General features: G+C 62.7%; 3 protein-coding genes across 5 annotated transcripts; 1 reads left to right on the top strand and 2 right to left on the bottom strand.

Moving 5' to 3' along the window:
- Nucleotides 1-1,304: 1,304 nt before the first annotated feature.
- On the bottom strand, nucleotides 1,305-4,290 carry GPAA1 (glycosylphosphatidylinositol anchor attachment 1). Of its 2 annotated transcripts, XM_004618649.2 has the most exons (12): nucleotides 4,118-4,290; nucleotides 3,851-4,030; nucleotides 3,654-3,765; nucleotides 3,412-3,559; nucleotides 3,234-3,335; nucleotides 2,960-3,156; nucleotides 2,688-2,884; nucleotides 2,442-2,595; nucleotides 2,218-2,313; nucleotides 1,945-2,135; nucleotides 1,698-1,868; nucleotides 1,305-1,600 (listed from the first exon to the last, which is right to left on the bottom strand). In XM_004618649.2, exons 1-12 carry the CDS (start codon nucleotides 4,189-4,191, stop codon nucleotides 1,357-1,359), a joined length of 1,866 nt encoding a protein of 621 aa, XP_004618706.1. In that variant the 5' UTR covers nucleotides 4,192-4,290; the 3' UTR covers nucleotides 1,305-1,356. The 2 variants fall into 2 exon arrangements, with proteins under 2 accessions (XP_004618706.1, XP_054981554.1); XM_055125579.1 differs by lacking the exons at nucleotides 3,654-3,765; nucleotides 4,118-4,290 and having other exon boundaries at nucleotides 3,851-3,979.
- A 139-nt stretch (nucleotides 4,291-4,429) lies between these two features.
- EXOSC4 (exosome component 4) lies at nucleotides 4,430-6,480 on the bottom strand. The gene is made up of 3 exons (XM_004618648.2): nucleotides 6,244-6,480; nucleotides 5,490-5,696; nucleotides 4,430-5,377 (listed from the first exon to the last, which is right to left on the bottom strand). The coding sequence occupies exons 1-3, from the start codon at nucleotides 6,424-6,426 to the stop codon at nucleotides 5,018-5,020; spliced, it is 750 nt and encodes a 249-aa protein (XP_004618705.2). The 5' UTR covers nucleotides 6,427-6,480; the 3' UTR covers nucleotides 4,430-5,017.
- Nucleotides 6,481-12,063: 5,583 nt separating this feature from the next.
- On the top strand, nucleotides 12,064-19,631 carry OPLAH (5-oxoprolinase, ATP-hydrolysing). 2 transcript variants are annotated; one of them, XM_055127917.1, is made up of 27 exons: nucleotides 12,068-12,251; nucleotides 12,504-12,718; nucleotides 12,786-12,977; nucleotides 13,183-13,282; nucleotides 13,368-13,491; nucleotides 13,719-13,914; nucleotides 14,039-14,204; nucleotides 14,283-14,421; nucleotides 14,508-14,575; nucleotides 14,650-14,915; nucleotides 15,008-15,120; nucleotides 15,205-15,375; nucleotides 15,487-15,624; nucleotides 15,704-15,842; nucleotides 15,936-16,048; nucleotides 16,221-16,372; nucleotides 16,642-16,802; nucleotides 16,918-17,019; nucleotides 17,098-17,272; nucleotides 17,756-17,940; nucleotides 18,053-18,199; nucleotides 18,281-18,415; nucleotides 18,511-18,660; nucleotides 18,748-18,905; nucleotides 18,979-19,139; nucleotides 19,247-19,344; nucleotides 19,441-19,631. In XM_055127917.1, exons 2-27 carry the CDS (start codon nucleotides 12,548-12,550, stop codon nucleotides 19,585-19,587), a joined length of 3,867 nt encoding a protein of 1,288 aa, XP_054983892.1. In that variant the 5' UTR covers nucleotides 12,068-12,251; nucleotides 12,504-12,547; the 3' UTR covers nucleotides 19,588-19,631. The 2 variants fall into 2 exon arrangements, with proteins under 2 accessions (XP_054983894.1, XP_054983892.1); XM_055127919.1 differs by lacking the exon at nucleotides 18,053-18,199 and having other exon boundaries at nucleotides 12,064-12,251.
- Nucleotides 19,632-19,645: the final 14 nt, after the last annotated feature.

The following is a 19,645-nucleotide window of genomic DNA, read 5'->3' as shown; positions in this document are numbered from 1 at the left end:
GGAGTCACATAGGGGCTCAAGCAAAGATTTGGGGGACAGGGAAATGGTGGAGGGGGGCAGGGGGATGTTTTTTTGGTCTACACTTGGCGATGCTCAGGGTTTACTCCTGGCTTTGCATGGAGGAGTTAATCCTGGTGATGCTTGGGGAGTTGTATGGGATTCCAGAGATCAAAATCAGTATGGCCATGTGCAAAGCAAGCACCTTACCTGCTGTACTGTCTCTCCAGTAGCTGAGCCCAGTATTTTTGTGTTTCTTTTAAGATGCACGGGAGGGTCAGAGACAGCACAGGGCTAAGATGCTGGTCTTGCCACCCACTGACACCTGGGTTTGAGTCCTGGAGCGCTGCCAGCAGTCACTCCTGAGCACTGCAAGGTGGGGCCTAAAACCCAAAACAATGTGTAGAGGGCCCACAGCAGAAACAACAGCAGTGCCTGCCCCAAGCTCCTCAGCCTTAGCTTGCAGGCCAGCAAGTCAGGCTCAGCCCATGCTCCCATGCTCACAAGGTACTGGGCCTCCAGAACAGAAGTGCTGTCTCTGTATCTACGAGGGCCTAGAGGAGGGCCCAGCAGGGGCCAAAGAAGCCAGTTCCAGGAAGTGTCTCCAGCTCGTGGCCTGAAGATAGCAGTGACTGTCTGGTCACAGCTCGGGCCCCCAGGATGAAGAAGCCCCTCAGTGGGGCCAATGGTGGCTTCCAGGAAAGAAAAGTTCCTAGGGTACATGTTCTGGGGATGACAGCAGTTGATCCCTAGGGTTGGCAGCCCCTGGGTGTTGGCACGGCCCCCTGGTTACAGGGCACAGAGACAAGGTGCCTCCTCAAGACACCCTGGTACGGTTTAAGGGTCACTGTTCCAGTGTGACCAAGGTGCCAGAGCACTGCAGGAGTGAGCCCTAAGCATCCCCGGGCATGGTCACCACTGGTCTGGCTGGCTAGTCTCCGAGGTCCCACTGAAGCCTGCCATGGCCTAGGGGGTGCTGCCGGGGGGCACCTTGGAACCCCTGTGAAGAGGAAACCCTTCCAGGCTGAGGCACTGAAGACGCCCTCCAGGGTGGAGGCTGGTTCCCCGCCCCAGTTTCTATCTCTCCTCTGGGATGGTCCCACACACGCCCATTCCAGGCTGTGGCCCCAGTCTGTGCCCCTGCTACCCAGACCCCCTGCCCCGTGCACAGCCCAGACCGTGTACTTGGCTCTCCAGATCCCAGCTGGACAGGGGTCCCTCCAGACTGACCCCTCTCCTGCAGTGTCCCTGTGGAGTAGGCAGTCTGCCCGACTAGCAACACAGAGCACAGGCCAGCAGCCCCAAAAGAGGAGAAACCAAAGACCTGTTTATTCTGAGGACACCGAGGGGCCCCCGGGATCACTTCCAGAAGAGAACGTTCCAGAAGAGCAGCCAGCAGGGGTAGATGCCCAGCGCCAGCAGTGGGAAGAGCAGAGAGCCGTAGACGTGGTGTTCTAGCACGCCCTGCGCCAGTGCCGCCAGGAAGAGCTGCCAGCCCTCAGCCAGCGCAAGTGGAGCCTCCTGCAGCTCCCGCCACAGGAACAGGCTGCCCAGGAGCGTGGCCGCCGGGCTCGTCAGCACCAGCAGGACGGCATAGAGCGGCCTGGGGTGAGAGCGGACTCAGAGGCAGCAAGGTGCATTGAGCCCTGCTCAGGCACATCGGGGGGGGGGCATGGGGGAGGGTTGCAACCAGCACATACCGGGGCCCACGGGGCTCAGCAAGGGCAGCAGTGGGCACCATGGTGGCAGCCAACAGGAAACCAAGTGAGAAGTTGGTGAGGGTGACACAGGCCAGCTGCAGTGCCAAGTAGATGAGGGCCACCAGCTTCAGGGCCATCCATCCCCTGTCTGGGGCCTGTGCACTCACCACCCTGAGAAATGAGATGCTCAGAAGCAGCCACCCAAGTCAGGTCCCCCTGCTGAGACCCACCCAGCCCAGCTCCTCACCAGTGGGTGTTATGTGGAAGGGCCAAGCCAGCCACATAGATGGCCAGCAGCGTCAGCACCACAGCCTCGGCCTCAGCCACGGGGAAATGCTGCGTGGCCACATGTTGGCCCAGCACCGGCAGAATGTAGAGTGCCAGCCCCATGGCCTGAGAGATCAGCACGGGCGCCACGAGCGAGGCCAGCCCCACTCCCTGCAGGGCACATGGGCACTTGGAGTCTTGCCTCCACCTTTGGGGCCCTGGGGCCCACCCCAACAGCAGAGGAGCCCATCACCTGCGCCGGGGGCAGGGGAGGGCTGGGCCCAGGGGTGCCACTGGCCTCTTCAGAGCCCCCTCCAGCCTCATGTAGATGCATCCACAGTTCCAGAGCGTGGCCTGGTCAAGGACCCCGACGAGAGCTGCGGTGGGGAGCTAGGGCCCACCCCAATCCCCACCCGGGGTTCTCCCAGGTGGGGTGGAGGGGACCTGAAGTGGCCACAGGGAGAGGAGGGAGGATATCTTGAGACCGAGAACCAGGAGCAGGAAGCCAGCGGCAGGCATGTAGAGGCCGATGGAGACGAAGCGGGAGAGGGCGGGGAGCAGATAGAAGAAGAAGGACTGGTGCAGGCGCTCCAGGAGGTGGTTGAGCTTGCGGAACATGCCCTCTAAAGCCCTGCCGACAAGACAGGGGTCAGGGCCAGCCGGGCCTCCACCTCTCTCCCCACACCCTGCAAGCAGGGGAGGCATCCAGCGGGAGGCACTTACTTTCCCACAGCCACCAGGTCATACTTATACTGGCGGAAGCTGTTTATGCCGCGGAGGGTGATGGCCTCGACACGGTAGCGCAGAAAGAGGCCGTGGGGGCCGTGCGGGCGGCCGGAGGCCTGCTGCAAGACCATGAGCAGCAGCGTTTGCAGACCCTGCAAGGGCCCATCCACTGATGTCCAGTCCTGGGGCTGCAGCTGAGGGTTGGGGGAACATCACAGGTCAGTGATGCCCATGGGGCATGTCCTGGGCCCCGCCAGCCAGAGGCCCACCTTGCCCTGCAGTGTACACAGCAACCCCCCTTTCTGGCAGAAGGTCTGGAAGAGGTTGAGCAGGTCAAGGTTGGGCAGCTGCCCGTTGAGCCCCTCCACGGCCACGTCGAGGCTGGTGACCACATCACTGCTCAGCTCCAGGGCCACAGCCGCCTGGATGGCTCCAGCCCGGCCCTGCAGAGGAGCCGACTGCATGCCTGTAGGGGCAGGGGCATGAGTGTCACAGGGCGCACAGCTCCCAGAGACGCTGCCCTGGGGCCGCAGAGGAACCCACCCGTGACGTTGACATCATGGTAGGCTTCTAGCCAAGCCTCAGTGCCCAGCAGGTCGTGCTCTGTCACCAGGAAGATGATGTCTTTGGCCCAGTAAATCTGCCCTGGAGGTCAGAAGCAGCATCAGCGGCCAGCTCCAACAGCCAGCCACTCCCTGGCCAGCAACAGCCCAAGTCTCACCGCGGAAGTGGGCCGCGAGCCCCAGCAACAGCCCCACCGCCTGGCTGTTGGTAGAGTCCGGGCCACAGGGGACGGTGAGCACCAGAGATTCGGTGCTGGCCGCACGCGGTGCCCGCAGGATGCCATACACGTTGGTGCCAGTCACCATCTGCGAGGGTGGGAGGAGCTGGTCAGGGCCCTGCCCTGAGAATCCCCCGCCCGCCCCCCGCCCCCCCTCCCGCCTCGGGGTCCCAGTCTAATACATAGCGCTCGTGGGTCTCATCTGGGAAAGGCAGTTTCCGGGCGAAACTCTGCGAGTAGACCTCCAGGCCCACCGACCGCATGGTGCGCTCCAGCCAGGCCACGGGCAGCGCCCTGCAGAGAGAGCGCCCGGTCCCCGCCGCTGTCCCACCCACCCCGCCGTTGTCCTCCGGCCCCGCCCCCCCGCCCCGCTGCTCACCCCGACTTCCTTCGCTGCGCGGCGAAGTCCCGGGCCCAGCCGCGGGCGCGGTCACCGCCCGCAAACTGCTCCTCCACCATGGTGGAGCCCATGGCATTCTCCGACATATACGTGCGCTGGGTCAGCGGCGGGAAGGCCAGCGCCAGGAACCAAGCGATACCCGCCACGTAGCTCAGCACGCTACGGGGAGAGGTTGCGGCGTGAGGGCGGAGGCCGGGCCGAGCGGGGCCCGCCGGGCCGCGCCGCCCCCACCCGAGCCCGGCTCACCAGAGTGGCGCGTTGAGGCGCAGCACCAAGCGGACGAGCGCGCGCCGGCGCACCGGGTCCGACAGGAGGCCCATGGCCGGCCGGCTCGGGAACGCAGCTCGCGCCGCTCTGGCCGCGCGCCTCTGGCCTGGCTCCCGGCCCCCGACGCGCGCTTCCGGCCCCCAGCGCGCGCGCTTCCGGTCCCCGCCGCCCCGCCCCTAGTGCCAGCCGCAAGCGAGCCGCGCCTTGGCTGCCTAGAGGTCAGAGAATTCAAGTCAGCGCGCCACGCTCCCCCCATGACGACGACGACTTTAGTGAAATTGGGACCAGTGCAGCGTCAGGTGCCGAGCGTTCCTAACCCGGCCTGGGACCTGGGCTGTTGGGGGGGGCAGCCTGCAAGAGCTGGTGGATAGCAGAGTGGCAAGGGCTCCGTGTGAGGAAGTTTCTGGAGAGGGGAGTGCCCTATGCAAGGGTGGTGCATAAAGGCTGCGGGTGAGCTGTACTGTGTAGGCGGACTTCCCCACTCCAAGCAGGGGAAATAGGCCGTTTCACTTCGACCACAATCCAGAGGCTGTAGGGCAGCCCATGCTGCTGACTGACCATAGCAGTCTGAGTGCCCAGCACCTTGGCTCTGAGGAACAGACCCGAAAGCTCACCCTGCCAGGCCCAAATCACACTCAGCTGTCTGGAACACTTTTCTTTGGGTGCCAGGGATGGAAGCCAGGGCGCCATCTGTGCAAGGCAGCTTCTGGGCTACAGAGCCCCACCCCCAGCTCCTGTGGGACCTCTTCCTGACACAAGCGCTTTCCCTGGGGTTATGCTTCCCTTCCCCTCCTGCAACTGGAATCCTGATATTGCAGTAACAATGTAGTTCATGTGCGAGGGGCTTTGTGGGTGGCTTTATTGTGGCCTTGAGTGAACTTAGTCCCCCAGCAAGAGAGAGGCTTCACGTACATGCTGCCGAACCACCTGGTCCAGCAAGGCATGCACATCCCGGGCAGCCCGAGCAGCAGCCTCTAGCACCTGCTCCAGGTGGTCCTCATGCAACCTAGCGTCCATCTCAAGCAGTGCAATCTGGCCTGAGGCTGGCAACAACGCCAGAGCAAGCTGGGGACCGCCGGCTGCTTCTTCCACGTGGCTGAGATCTGCCAAGGCTGTGCCATCCACAAAGCCGGCAGAGCAGGCACACACAAAGTCCCGCATAGGTATCCCAGCGTCCAGTACAGCCAGTGTGGCTGCATTCACGCATGCTGCATAGGTCCCACCATCTGCCTGGAGAACCTGCAAGGACCCAAGTGGCATCAGTACCCAAGGCAGCTCTCCCCGCCCTCCTCCCCGCAGCCCTCCTGATTCCCCCCATTCTGGTGGAAGACAGACAATTCAGCCTGCTCACCTGCACATAGATATCAATCTGGGAACGTGGATGCAGCTGGGTAAGAATGGCTGCCTCGAAGGTCTGACGCAACTGCAGACCCATCTCACAGGACTTTCGGTCCCCATGAGGTCGCCGCTTACGCTCTCCTGTGCTGAAGGTAGCAGAACTGTACTGACAGTTCACCAGGGCCCTATCAGGCAGGGCTCGAGAACGAGAGCCTCGGATCTGGTGGAGGAAGGACACATCAGGACAGCCATACTTCCCGGTTCCCCCTGGCTCATACCCTCATACCCCACCCACCCTCTCCAACCTGTAGGTTTCTGGACTCATTAACCCATCTGGCTCACATGACTCCTTGCCATGTCCCCCCGTCAGCCTACAAATAGCCTCTGCCGTCCATCACGACATGTTCACAAGAACCAAGCCCGATGATCTACTTCTTACAAAATACCAAATCTGGCCCCTGGCCCACAGAGGTCTAACTTATGGGTCCCTTTTCTTAAGCGGAGAGTCCCCCTGCAGCCTCTTGCTGAGGATGCCGTGCTTCGGCGCTTGCATACACTCCGCGGGCCTGATCCCATTCCCGTCCAGAGAAGATCAGGACCTGTGCCCCCAGCACCAGCAGCTCTTTCAGTTTTATTGAAAGTCCCTTTTATCCTGGACTTGGTCGCGGCGGGAATGAGAAATGAACGTGGTTATGGTTGTAGAAGGGCAGGGCAGTACCGTGGGGCCGACCCCGGAGGGATGGGGGCGCGAGCGCGCGGCCACTCGCCTCGTGGGGGCCGTACACCACCGCCAGCGCCTTGGTGTTGCCCTGCTCGATGTAGGCCGAGCCGTCGGCCTGCGCGAAGACGCCCATCCGCGCCTGAATCTTGCGCAGCTCCCCGGCGCGCCGCCCGTCCACCCGGTAGCCTTGGTCCGATAGGAGCTCCAGCCCCGCCATGCTGCTTGGCATCCGTGCGCGCCGCTTCCGGGGGCTGCAGTGCCCTCTGCTACGGTTCCGGGCTGCTACAGTTCCAGGCACTACAATTCCCGGCTGCTACAGTTCCCGGCTACTGCAGTTCCCGGGCTACTACAGTTCCCGGACTACTACAGTTCCCGGGCCACTACAGTTCCCGGTGCACCACAGTTCCTGGGCTACTATAGTTCCGGGCACGACAGTTCCCGGGCACCTGTCCCCATTTCCGCTGGCCGAACATGAAGCTTGCGGGTGCCACACTTCCGGTCCGGGCGGGAAGTTCCCCATTTCGGATTCCGGTTGCTCGTCTCCGTTCCCGTGGGCTTTGCGGCTGCGGGGTGCAGACCCACGGAAAGCGGATCCCGGAGGTCTCCGTCTCGGCCATGTCCAGGGGCGGCCCCAGGACATCCGGCCTTCGGCCTGCGCCCGCACGGAGCCTTGGGGCTGCCTCCCCGGCCGCCTCCGCGGTCCTGAACGTAGTGTCCCCCGTGCCGCGACTCATTTTCTGCTCTCGTTTATCCACTGAAAAGACACGCAACTCGGTGTTCTACCTGAGTCGCCCTTTCGTCTGTTTGGGCGCCACTCCTGGCGGTGTTCAGGTGATGCTGCTGGTGAAATCCATGGTGCATGTGAGGCAAGTGCCTCAAGCGCTGGATTCTCTCTCCAGATCCAGGTCATACTCTTTCAGAGCAGTTACTTCCTTTTTCATCTTGACATGGCCTTTCGTCCCCCTGCATATGCCTTGAACATGTAAATATGTCTCTCCATACTCATGCACACCGGTTTTTGTTTGGGCCAAATCCAGCGATGCTCAGGAGCTACTCCTGGCTCTGTGCTCTGGGGTCACTCCAATAGTGCTTTAACCCTTGTACTATGCCTCTAGAAACACTTCTGTTTTGCACTTCAAAAGTACCTTCCAAAGTCCATGCAAATGAGGATGCTGGGGAACTCAATGAATTTGTTTGGCTAGTTAACTTGATCCTTGTGGGAGTGGACCTAACAGGGTCCACTCTACTGGCAGAGCGAGTTTAGGGGGTTATACTTGAAGGATGTCTTTCAAGATTTTAACGCAGCTCAACTGGAAGAAAACCAGCACTCACAAAGCCTTTGAAGCAGAATATATTCACATGGCAACCAAGATAAAGTTCAAGGTCTTTTAGTTTGGGCCCAGAAGAAAACTATTATACTCTACTAGCTATTAAACTCTTATTAGCCACATGTACTGTCACTGTTGTCCCATTGTTCATCGATTTGCTCGAGTGGGCACCAGTAATGTCTCCATTGTGAGACTTGTTGTTACTGTTTTTGGCATATCGAAAACGCCATGGATAGCTTGCCAGTCTCTGCCATGCAAATAAGATACTCTTGGTAGCTTGCCAGGCTCTCCGAGAGGGGTGGAGGAATTGAACTTGGGTCGGCTGCATGCAAGACAAACACCCTATCCGCTGTACTATTGCTCCAGCCCAGCCACATGTACACAATGGGATATTTCCTCCATAATGCCTACAAAGTTAAAGTTGGGACGAACATTCAGAAGAACTGGAGGCCAGAACTGGAGATCAGGAACTCCTTGAGAAATAAAAGGGAGGAATCTGTACTTGGTTGATGGCAATAAATGGTGGTGTTTGTTGCATTCTAGGGAATGTTCTAGAGACTTAGATTAAGCGGGAGGCCCCAGCAGGATGCCTCAGTGCAATGATTGAGCCTGCCTCCTTCCCACTCCCCAAGATGGATGGAACCCCAGGGTAGGGACTGTGGGGAGGGGTAAACCTGGAAGGCAAGTCTTTCCCCAAGAGCAGTTCAGCTTTCACACACTTTGTTCAGACCTTGACATGCTGCTGTTACTCTCCAGCATTTCCTTTCTCTCTTTTTCCCTTTTCTTTTCTTATCTTCAGTTTTGGGGATAAACCAGCAGTGCTCAGGAATCACTCTTGGCAGTGCCCAGGAACCATATGTGGTGCTGAGCCATGGATACTCAGAGGTGATCGGATGTGCCAGCTGCTATCCCCATCTGCTCCTGTAAAGGGACTCTGAATTACAGATGGCCAGTCCCACTTCCAGTTACTGGTCACTGGACCACACTGCATCAGTTCTTGGAGCCTTCTCTCCTGGGATGCAGACTGACACCCCAAGGCCACAAAGGTGGTGCCTGAGTTCCCAAGTCAATGGGTCTGCCCCCAGCCACCCACACCCCCAAAGGAAGAGTCTTTCCATCTTGTGGCTACCTGCTTCCTCTCTGGCAGCCTTGCACAGCCCTTCTCATCAGCTTCTAAGCCTCTAGAGAGGCTGCAGAGCACAGCAGGCCAGGCGCCAACTGCATGAGGAGGCACAGTGCCCGTGTCAACCACTGTCAGAGCTGACTGAGAACAGAGGGATGAGCACAGCCCTCAGGCCTCCCGCAAGTGCTATCTTCCCTGGGATCTCAAGCTCCTCCAGGGTCAGTTGAGGTTTCCTCCATTCCAGTGTTTTGACTCTGATCTGTTTGTTCCTCAAGGCTGCCCACGTTCCCTCACCCCAGGGCTGTCCCTTGCCTGGGGTCACACTTCACACCTCTCCCAACAGGAAGAGACTTGTCTGTGCACCTGTTGGTAGGTCAGCGGTCTCAGGTCTCTGTGCCAGTTGCTGGGCATACCTGATGTGCTGGGCCCACACCAGCACAGGGAGTACTGGAGCCTGGCCATGGCTCCCAGGGCCCCGGACACTGAGGGTCCGGCCTGTCACCTTTGGGGCCAGAAGTCTAAGAACTGGGGTGATGGCCCTGGAATGTAGTGCAGAGGGGCCCAGTCCCCCAAATGTTGTGGCCAGAAGAATCTGCTGCCTGCATCCACCCTCAGCCAGCTGTGGAGATGGACAGAGTGAGAAAACAGGAGCCAGGAGCAGTTGGAGCAGAGGACGTGGCCTCACAGCAAATGTCTGCTCCGTTCCTAATGCCAGAGCCCAGCTTGGCCCATGGTACCCCTCCTCTCAGGCCCCTGCCACCTGCCCCTTTCTAGCCAGGCTGTGACTCCGAATGTGGTACTTCTAGCAGGGCACCAATCTCCCAGTGACAAGGCCACTTTGTGCTAAGCCAGTATCACAGGCACCATCTCAATTCTCTATGGGGTCCCATCCTGTCCCGCAGGGAGGACCCTTCATGGGGCTAAGGAGGGGACGCAGCCAAATGAACAGACGCAAAGCCAGAAGGAGGAGGAGAGAGAGAGAGAGAGAGTTTATTCCCAGCAGTTACAATACTTATACCTCTGCTGGGAGGGGGGTGGTTTAGTATGCATGCTTGGACCCCCATAGGAACAGTAGTAGAATGTGATCAGGCATGGCCGTTGGCTAGTGAGACGAATGGTGAAATGATAAGATCACAGGAATCCCAAGCAGCCTCCGCTTGACTAGACAATAAGAGTCAAGCTCTGTAAGATGGCTCCCTACAATTCTCCATGATGCCCTCCGGAGCTATGGCTCGGTCCTGTCCAGCTGGTCCCCATCGTCTGGTCCCCACAGCTGGGCAGCAGTAGGTCTTCCTTGGGACCTCGCACATTTCCTTCTTGGCCCTTCAGATGCCCAGGCACATAGCTGCTGGGTGACCTCCTCTTCCCCGTTGGAAGTTGCATGCTCCAGAAGGGGTTTGGGAGGGCTCCAGGACCCGGGGCAACTGTGGGTGCTCCAGTGGGCCACAGGCCAGAGGACAGAACTGCTGGAAGCGCTGGGTCCAGGCTCTGGAGGCTGGAATGTAATGGACAGCTGCTGACCTCACAATGGTGGGGTAACTGTCCATGCCGTTGGCAGCTGCACCCCCCGCGCCCCCCACCCCCTCCCCCGTGGCCGGGCATGTCCCTCCTCAGCTGCTATGAAAGTCTGCGGCAAGAGATCCAGCGGCTGGCCGAGGAGAATGAGGAGCTGAGGCGCCTGGTGCAGCTCATCCAGGAGAACCAGGAGCTAAAGCTGGTACTCAGGAGTCGGGCTGCCAGCTTTGGCTTCTCCCCTCACCCACTCCTGGCTGAGGGGGCCCCCAGTGCTCTGCTGCTCCAGCACAGAACCATCAAGTCCAAGAATGCAGAAAGAGGTGAGTGGAGCTGAGGCCTCATTTGTTTGGTGGATTCCAAGCCAATGACCAGCAGCCAGCTCAATGCCTGTGCCCACCCTCCACCCATGCCCTGGCAGGTAGGTGGTCCCAAGAGGCGAGGGGGCAGAAGTGCCAGCGGGAGAGGAAGTGACGTCAGGGCAAAGCTGGGCACATCTCTCAGGCTGAGTGTTGTTACAAGGCAGCAGGAGTGGGTGTGCAGTTCCAGCAGAGGGGGCCTCTCGGACACGCACCATTCCTAAGGCAAGTTAAGGGAGACAACCAGTGCTTTACGGCTTTTGCTTTAATATTTTTTAATTTAAAATTTTTTTAATTTTAAAATTGGGCTGGAGCGGTAGCACAATGGGTAGGATGTTTGCCTTGCACGCGTCGACCCGGGTTGATTCCTCTGTCCCTCTCATAGAGCCCAGCAAGCTACTGAGAGTATCCTGCCCGTGTGGCAGAGCCTGGCAAGCTCCCCGTGGTGTATTCGATATGCCAAAAACAGTAACAACAAGTCTCACAGTGGAGATGTTACTGGTGCCCACTCCAGCAAATTGATGAACAACAGGACGACAGTGCTACAGTGCATTAAAAAAAATTGGGGTCACACCTAGCTCAGGGTTTACTCCTGGTTCTGCTCTTTAGAATCACTCCTGGTGGGTTTAGGGACTCTATGGGATGCCAGGGATGGAACTCCGGTTGGCCATGTGCAAGACAAATGCTCTACCTGCTGTTCTATCACTGTGGTGCTGTTTTGCTCTAATTTTGATTTTAGTGTTTAGTTTAGGACTACAATTGGCAGTCAGGGCTGCTCTGTAAGGTGCTATGAGTAGAATTCAGGTTGGCTGAATGCAAAACCTGCCCGTCAGCTACCAAGCTCTCTCCCACCTTTGAGGGATTTCAGCCCTCCTGGGGGTGGGTGGGAAGTGCTGTTTGATGGTGCAGTGAAGAGCTAGAGGCCAGCGTAGCTGTGAGCTGTGCAAAGGCTAGCGGCAGGGACGTAGGCTGGTGGGGTGGAGTCAGGTTGGGAAGTAGTGGGGTCTGAGGACTAGGATGGGGACAGTGGGATAGCTAGTGAGGTGCCCAAGGACACCTTGTGCTGCCCAGGGACCCGGAGGGGACGCTCTGGATAAAGGGACTTGGCTCAAACAGATGGGCCGGAGCCAGAGGCTGGCAGGAAGGGTGGACAGGGTTGCGGGGTGCAGGGTCTGGGCGATGCACTGGGTGAGAGAGCCGAGGTCAACGGCCCATCCTGGCCCCTTTCCCACCTACTTGTGCCCAGGAGGGCCCAGGGTCATTCCATCACGGAGCGGGGGTAATTTCAGGAACGGCCAGACTCTATCGGTTTAAGCAGAGCTCAGGCACTGCCCGCTATGCGGAGAGGCGGGGCGGGGGTCCCTGCCCCACCGTCCCACCCTGGGCGCACTCGGGGTGCCGCTCTGCAGCGCGCTTGGGAGTTTGAGACGGTCCCGACGTCCAGGTTCAAGCCGGGCCCCCGGCGGCTGCGGGTGCTTGCGGGCAGCAGGTGCGCAGCCGCAGCGGGACCCTCCCGGACCGCCCCTTGGGCTCGAGGGCTTGAGGCGGGCCCATTCGCCGGGGCCAGGGCAGGCCGGCTCGGGCCGGCGCGCTGGACAGGCCGTGTGGGGGCGGGTCCGCTTCCGCCGCGCCTGCAGGCCCCGCCCAGAGGCCTGGAGCTCTTAGCCCGGCCGCCGCCGCCGCCGCCGCCGCCGCCGCCGCCGCTACCGGAGCGCCGGACGGAGCGACGCAGGTGTGCCGGGGTCCCCACTCGGTGGCCCCGCACCCCCGCCAGGCCCCAGCACCCGCGGCCCGCCCCGTCGGCCGCCAGCCCCGCCCGCGGCCCCCCGCAGCGGGTCGGCCCCCCCCCAAGGTCGGGCGGGCGGTGGGGGCTGGGGCGCTGCTCACCTGGGCCGGCGCGCGTCCAGGGGCCGAAGGACCCCAGACCTGGCCGGGCTTGCGCGGTCCCCTCATCTCCGTGATCTCCGCTGTCCACTCCGTCCAGAAGCCCTGGCTGCGGAGTCACCGCGGGACTCCGGCCTGGCCACCATGGGTAACCCTGAAGGCCGCTTCCACTTCGCCATCGACCGCGGGGGCACCTTCACCGACGTCTTTGCCCAGTGCCCCGGGGGGCACGTGCGCGTCCTGAAGCTGCTGTCCGAGGACCCCGCCAACTACGCAGATGCGCCCACCGAGGGCATACGTCGTATCTTGGAGCAGGTGGGCCTAGCGGGGGCCGGGGTCAGGGGCCTCACGGCGCAGGCCTGACCCGGAACCTGCTCCCCAGGAGGGGGGCGTGCAGCTGCCCCGGGACCATCCCCTGGACACCAGCCTCATCGCCAGCATCCGCATGGGCACCACGGTGGCCACCAACGCGCTGCTGGAGCGGCAGGGGGATCGCGTGGCGTTGCTGGTGACACGAGGCTTCCGCGACCTGCTGCACGTGGGCACCCAGGCCCGGGGGGACCTTTTCGACCTGGTGAGCCTGGCGTACGCCCTCTTGGCCTCCGTGTGCTCAGGGATGTGCTGCCCCCTCGCACCGGCTGGCAGGGCTCTCTCGCTGCCGCTTTACAGAACAGGGCGCAGCGCCTCCCTGGGAACCCTGCCGCCCTGTCCGGGGGGCCTGTCCCCTGGCTGCGTGCCCTAGCCAGGCCGGCCACCCGCTCAGCGCCTCTCCTGCCCAGGCCGTGCCCATGCCCCACATGCTGTACGAGGAGGTGCTGGAGGTGGAGGAACGCGTGGTGCTTTACCGGGGCGAGCCGGACGCCGGGACGCCGGTCAAAGGTACTCGCGGGTGCAGGCAGAGGGCCCGCGGGGACTGCGGATAGCGGCTGACCGGCTGACCGGCTCGTGCGCGCTCCCCGGGCAGGCCGCACGGGGGACCTGCTGGAGGTGCAGCAGCCGGTGGACATGGAGCGCCTGCGCGGGCAGCTGGAGGGGCTTCTGGCGCGGGGCATCCGCAGCCTGGCGGTTGTGCTCATGCACTCCTACACGTGAGTGTGAGCTGCAGGGGTACTGGCATGTCCGCGGGCATGTGCGGGCTGGAGGCAGCCAGCCAAGTGGGGGCGGGGCTCACCTCCCACCCAGAGAGGGGGCGGGGCTCAGACCTCCCACTGTGCGTGGGGGCAGGGCTCAGGCCTCCCTCGGTGGTGGGGGCGGGGCCGGACCGGCAGGGCGTGTGGTCTGGGCTCGGTGGCAGCCTCCCTGGCTTGTCGTCCAGGTGGGCCCATCATGAGCAGCAGGTGGGCATGCTGGCCCGGGAACTGGGCTTCCAGCACGTGTCGCTGTCCTCGGAGGCCATGCCCATGGTGCGCATCGTGCCGCGGGGCCACACGGCCTGCGCTGACGCCTACCTCACGCCCACCATCCAGCGCTACGTGCAGGGCTTTTGCCGAGGCTTTCAGGACCAGCTCAAGGTGAGTGCCCCCAGGCTCCCGGCTCAGCGGCCAGCTCCTCTCACACTGGCCACCCAGGTCCACAGACCCGCACCGCCCAGCCCAGTCCTCTGCCTCCCCCCACCTGTCCCTCACTGTTCCCCAGAACGTGCAGGTGTTGTTCATGCGCTCAGACGGTGGCCTGGCACCCATGGATGCCTTCAGCGGCTCCCGGGCAGTGCTCTCGGGCCCCGCTGGGGGCGTGGTGGGCTACTCGGCCACCACCTACCGGGCAGAGGGCGGACAGCCTGTAATCGGCTTTGACATGGGAGGTAAGGACTCGAGGGGAGGCCGGGGGGCCAGGCGCCTGTGCAGGTGCCTGGGATGCCCTCATAACTCCATTTCCGCAGGTACTTCTACTGATGTGAGCCGCTATGCCGGTGAATTTGAACACGTCTTTGAGGCCAGCACAGCTGGGGTCACCCTCCAGGCCCCTCAGCTTGACATAAACACGGTGGCAGCCGGTGGGGGCTCCCGCCTCTTCTTCAGGTTAGTGTGCCCCTTCGCCTGGACAGGAGCCATACCCACTTCTTCCCATTTCCAGCCCCCTCCAATTACGGTTCTCATCTCCCAAGGTCAGGCCTCTTTGTGGTGGGGCCTGAGTCGGCTGGCGCCCACCCTGGTCCTGCCTGCTACCGCAAAGGTAAGAGCCATCTGCTCCCTGAAATCCCTGGCCACCCCTTCCTGCTACGTCTGCCCTGAAACGGATCTTCCCAGGGGGACCTCTCACCGTGACGGATGCCAACCTGCTCCTGGGCCGCCTCCTGCCAGCTTCATTCCCCTGCATTTTTGGACCTGGCGAGGACCAGCCACTATCCCCTGAGGCCTCCAGAAAAGCCATGGAGGTCGTGGCCACTGAGGTCAACAACTTCCTGGCTCAAGGGCCGGGTCCTGCCACGCCACTGAGCCTAGAGGAAGTGGCCATGGGCTTTGTGCGTGTGGCCAACGAGGCCATGTGCCGTCCCATTAGGGCCCTCACCCAGGTATGCTGGCCTGCCCTCCTGCCCCCTCCACTCAAACCTTCCACGGTGTGGGAGCTTGTAGGGGCCTCTGCTGAATCCCTCTGGCTCCACAGGCTCGGGGGCATGACCCCTCAGACCATGTGCTGGCTTGCTTCGGGGGAGCTGGAGGGCAGCACGCCTGTGCCATCGCCCGGGCCCTGGGCATGGACACGGTGCACATTCACAGGTGTGTAGGGCTGCTGCCTGCATGGGGTGCGGCCGGGGCAGGTCTGGGTGTGGAGTTTGCACCTCATCCCCACCTGTCCTGCAGGCATAGTGGGCTACTGTCTGCCCTGGGGCTGGCCCTAGCGAATGTGGTACATGAGGCACAGGAGCCCTGTGCCCTGCCCTATGTGCCTGAGACCTTTGTGCAGCTGGACCAGAGGCTCAGCCGCCTGGGGAAGGAGTGTGTGGACGCGCTGCAGGCCCAGGGCTTCCTTAGGTACGAGGGAGGCAGGCTGGGCGGGGGGCTCACTGCATATACCCCCCCATGGGCGGCCCAGCCTGGATGGGGCTCGCTGGGGGCCTCAGCTTGTGTGGATGCCCCCTGCAGGTCTCAGATTAGCACTGAGAGCTTTCTGCACATGCGCTACCAGGGCACAGACTGTGCCCTCATGGTCTCAGCGCACCAGCACCCGGCCACTGCTTGCTCGCTGCGTGCCGGGGACTTCTTGGCAGCCTTTGTGGAGAGGTGCGTGAGCAGGGGTGGCAGGGCCTGGGGGGGCAGATGACTGCCACCCCTGATGGCTGGCGCCCATATGGTTCTGCAGGTACATGAGGGAGTTTGGCTTCGTCATTCCTGAGCGGCCTGTTGTGGTGGACGATGTGCGGGTGAGGGGCACCGGCCACAGTGGCCTCTGCCTCACAGATGTCCCCAAAGTGCAGACTGGACCTCCCCAGGTTCACAAGGTTGGTGGCCCTGTCATGGCCTGCCCAGTGGAGCCCATGGGACACCGGGACAGGGAGACCAAGAGAGGGTGCTGATCCACATGCCCTCCGCAGATGACCCAGTGCTACTTTGAGGGGGGGTACCAGGAGACCCCCGTGTACCTGTTGGGAGAGCTGGGCTTTGGGCACAAGCTGCAGGGGCCCTGCCTCATCATCGACAGTAACAGGTGGGCCCAGGCCTGGCTGGCATGGAGGCCCCCAGGGTGGGGTGGGGCTGCGGTCTGCCTAGTGGGGCTTCTCTGGCTCAAGGCTGCTGGAGGGAGAGGGGCTTTGCCGAGCCTCTGTGTTGGCCCCCTTGGCTCTGGCCAGCACTTCTAGCCCCTTTGCACCCCTCCCCAGCACCATTCTGGTCGAGCCGAGCTGCCAGGCAGAGGTGACGGACACAGGGGATATCCGTATCTCTGTGGGGGCTGAACTCTCCTGCACAGTGGGCACCCAGCTGGACCCCATCCATTTGTCCATTTTCTCACACCGGTTCATGAGCATCGCTGGTCAGTGGTCCAGAGCCTGCCTTTAGCATGCGGGGGGAGGGTGTGATTGCCTGTTTGGGTGCAGTTGACCACAGGCATGCACAGGGTGAGGCCAGAGCCTTAAGGGCATCTCCTGTGTCCTGTGGGTGGGTGGGTGGGTGGGTGGGGTGGCTCCAGGTGGATCCTGGCTGGATCGCACAAGGGTTGGCTTTGCTGCGTTGGGTGCGTTGGGGCCTCATCTATGGGCAGGGCCAGATCAGCAGGCACCTCTTGTCCCTCTGCGCCCCCAGAACAGATGGGCCGCATCCTGCAGCGCACAGCCATCTCCACCAACATAAAGGAGCGCCTGGACTTCTCCTGTGCCCTTTTTGGACCTGATGGGGGGCTGGTGTCCAATGCCCCCCACATTCCTGTGCACCTGGGCGCCATGCAGGAGACCGTGCAGTTCCAGGTTTGGCTGTCCTTCCCCTGCCTCTGTCTCCACTTCATCATCCCTTGGTCTCTGCCCTGAGCTCCCTGTGTGGCGGACCCGGGCTCTTACCTCAGCTCCCGACTCTGGGTTTCAGATCCAGCACCTAGGCACTGACCTGAACCCCGGCGACGTGCTTCTGAGCAACCATCCTAGCGCAGGGGGCAGCCACCTGCCTGATCTGACCGTCATCACGCCGGTGAGGGCCGCAAAGTGTGGTGCCCTGGGCAGGCCCACCGATGCCTCTGATGCTTATACCTCCCTGCCCCGCCTCCAGGTGTTCTGGCTGGGCCAGAGCAGGCCTGTATTCTACGTGGCCAGTCGTGGGCACCATGCGGACATCGGGGGCATAACGCCCGGCTCCATGCCCCCACACTCCACATCTCTGGAGCAGGAGGGCGCCGTCTTCCTGTCCTTCAAACTAGTGCAGGGGGGCGTCTTCCAGGAGGATGGTGAGCATGAGGGACAGGTGGGGTGTAGTGCTGTGAGTCACTGTCAGGGCCAGTGGGCTGAACTGAGTTCTGCTTGGGCCGACAGGCCACAGTGGTTTAGGGGTGGGCAGGCAGGTGCTCACCTGTTAACAGGGGCTGTGGGAGGTCTGGGGGTTCCTAGAGAACTTTCTGGGTCTGAGCCACTGTCTGGAGGGCGTCAGGGGGCTTTGGCGAGACCTGTGGGGTTTCCCTTTCCTCCAGCAGCCGTGCCTTCGGAGAGGAGGAGTGCCAGGGCCTCCTCCAGGGGTGCGGTGGGCTGCCTACAGGCCAAGGGGTGGGGCTGGTGAGAATGAGACCAATACTGAGCAGCTAGGGAATCCTGGGGGTCCAGATAGTGTGCTGAGGACACAGAACTCTCATGGACATGCAGAAAAGGTGGTGAGCCAGGCAGGTGCTGGAGCTTGAGGGGAGTTGGGGGGCACTCAGGGAGTCCCCTCCCTGCAGCTGTGACAGAGGCCCTGCAGGCACCAGGCAAGATTCCCGGCTGCAGTGGGACCCGGAACCTGCACGACAACTTGTCAGATTTGCGCGCCCAGGTGGCAGCCAACCAGAAGGGCATCCAGCTGGTGAAGGAGCTCATCGAACAGTATGGACTGGACGTGGTGCAGGCCTACATGGGCCACATCCAGGTGGCGCCAGGCCCCTTGGGGGCGGGGCAGGAGGGAAAGGGCGGAGTCCCGCAGGGGTGGGCCGGAAGGGGAGGGGGCGCCTGCCCAACGCCTGCCCCTCTCTGACCCTCAGGCCAACGCCGAGCTGGCCGTCCGGGATATGCTGCGGGCTTTTGGGGCTGCCCGACAGGCCCAGGGACTGCCCCTCGAGGTGTCCTCGGAGGACCACCTGGACGACGGCTCCCCGATCTGCCTGCGAGTGCAGATTGACCTGAGCCAGGTGCGGCTCAGGGGTGGGGCTCCGCGGGGCCGGGCGTCGGGCCGGGCTGGGCTGCTGACCACACCTCCTCCCGGTGGGCAGGGCAGCGCCGTGTTCGATTTCAGCGGCACCGGACCGGAGGTGTTCGGGAACCTGAACGCCCCGCGGGCCATCACTCTGTCGGCGCTCATCTACTGCCTGCGCTGTCTGGTGGGCCGCGACATCCCGCTCAACCAGGTGCGCCTCGGGTAGTCAGGGCTGGGGCAGCGGGAGGAACCTCGCCGGAACCGGCCAGACAGTGCTCAGCGCTTTGAGCTGTCCGCGCCCTGCAGGGCTGCCTGGCGCCGGTGCACGTGGTGATTCCCAGCGGCTCCATCCTGGACCCGTCCCCCGAGGCTGCCGTGGTGGGGGGCAACGTGCTCACGTCGCAGCGCGTGGTTGATGTCATCCTGGGCGCCTTTGGGGCCTGCGCTGCCTCCCAGGTGCGGCGGGGAGGGTGGGTACACGCGGGGCAGGCGGGTTGGCACGCGGGGTGTGTCCCCCGAGCCCAGCGCCTCTTCCCGGGGCAGGGCTGCATGAACAACGTGACACTGGGCAATGCTCACATGGGCTACTACGAGACGGTGGCGGGCGGCGCGGGCGCGGGTCCCAGCTGGCACGGGCGCAGCGGCGTGCACAGTCACATGACCAATACGCGCATCACGGACCCGGAGATCCTGGAGAGCCGGTGAGCGGCAGGGCGGGCGCCAGGGCGCGGGCGGGGTCCCCCGGAGGGCCGTGCTGAGCCCCGAGCCCCGCAGGTACCCCGTCATCCTGCGCCGCTTCGAACTGCGAGCCGGCTCGGGCGGCCGCGGGCGTTTTCGCGGCGGCGACGGCGTGGTCCGCGAGCTGCTGTTCCGCGAGGAGGCAGTACTGTCCGTGCTGACTGAGCGCCGCGCCTTCCAGCCCTACGGACTGCACGGTGAGCGCAAACCCGCCGCCCCAGCGCGCCCCGGCCTCCTCGCGCCCGCCCCCCTATGCCTCCCCCATCCTGCGCCCAGCGCCGCAGCCGCCCGCTTCTTCCCGCAGGGGGCGAGCCCGGTGCCCGCGGCCTCAACCTCCTGATCCGCAAGGACGGCCGAACAGTGAATCTGGGTGGGAAGACCTCGGTGTCCGTATATCCTGGGGTAAGGAAGGACTGCCACCGGGGAGCCCCGTTCCTGGACGGCAACGGATTTATTGCGGCTCCGAGCCCCTGAAGCTGCCCTTTGTCTGCCCCGTAGGATGTGTTCTGTCTCCACACCCCAGGCGGCGGGGGCTACGGAGACCCCGAGGACCCCGCGCCTGAGCCGGGTGCGCCCCCACAGTCCTCAGTCTTCGCGGAGCGGGGCAGCGTCTACGAGTATCGCCGGGCCCAGGAAGCCGTGTGAGGCCACGCAGTAAAGCTCCCGCGGTCCACAGGCCTAGCCCACTGCGTCTGTGTTGGTC

This window comes from Sorex araneus, chromosome 2 (genome assembly GCF_027595985.1).
Source record: "Sorex araneus isolate mSorAra2 chromosome 2, mSorAra2.pri, whole genome shotgun sequence".
Lineage (NCBI taxonomy): Eukaryota > Metazoa > Chordata > Mammalia > Eulipotyphla > Soricidae > Sorex > Sorex araneus.
Note: the sequence above shows the minus strand (reverse complement) of the source record. Positions and strands in the feature narration are given on the sequence as shown.

Bases quoted from the DNA above. Each gene is read 5' to 3' on its own strand.
- GPAA1 (XM_004618649.2), bottom strand. From the start codon at position 4,191: ATGGGCCTCCTGTCGGACCCGGTGCGCCGGCGCGCGCTCGTCCGCTTG. The intron at 4,031-4,117 runs GTGAGCCGGGCT...CTCTCCCCGTAG, and splicing joins CGCCTCAACGCGCCACTCTG to CGTGCTGAGCTACGTGGCGG. The intron at 1,601-1,697 runs GTATGTGCTGGT...CTCTCACCCCAG, and splicing joins GCTGAGCCCCGTGGGCCCCG to GCCGCTCTATGCCGTCCTGC.
- EXOSC4 (XM_004618648.2), bottom strand. From the start codon at position 6,426: ATGCCAAGCAGCATGGCGGGGCTGGAGCTCCTATCGGACCAAGGCTAC. The intron at 5,697-6,243 runs GCGAGTGGCCGC...TTCCTCCACCAG, and splicing joins TGGTGTACGGCCCCCACGAG to ATCCGAGGCTCTCGTTCTCG. The intron at 5,378-5,489 runs GTGAGCAGGCTG...GGGTCCTTGCAG, and splicing joins AGATTGATATCTATGTGCAG to GTTCTCCAGGCAGATGGTGG.
- OPLAH (XM_055127917.1), top strand. From the start codon at position 12,548: ATGGGTAACCCTGAAGGCCGCTTCCACTTCGCCATCGACCGCGGGGGC. The intron at 13,915-14,038 runs GTGAGTGCCCCC...ACTGTTCCCCAG, and splicing joins GCTTTCAGGACCAGCTCAAG to AACGTGCAGGTGTTGTTCAT. The intron at 18,906-18,978 runs GTGAGCGGCAGG...CGAGCCCCGCAG, and splicing joins CCGGAGATCCTGGAGAGCCG to GTACCCCGTCATCCTGCGCC.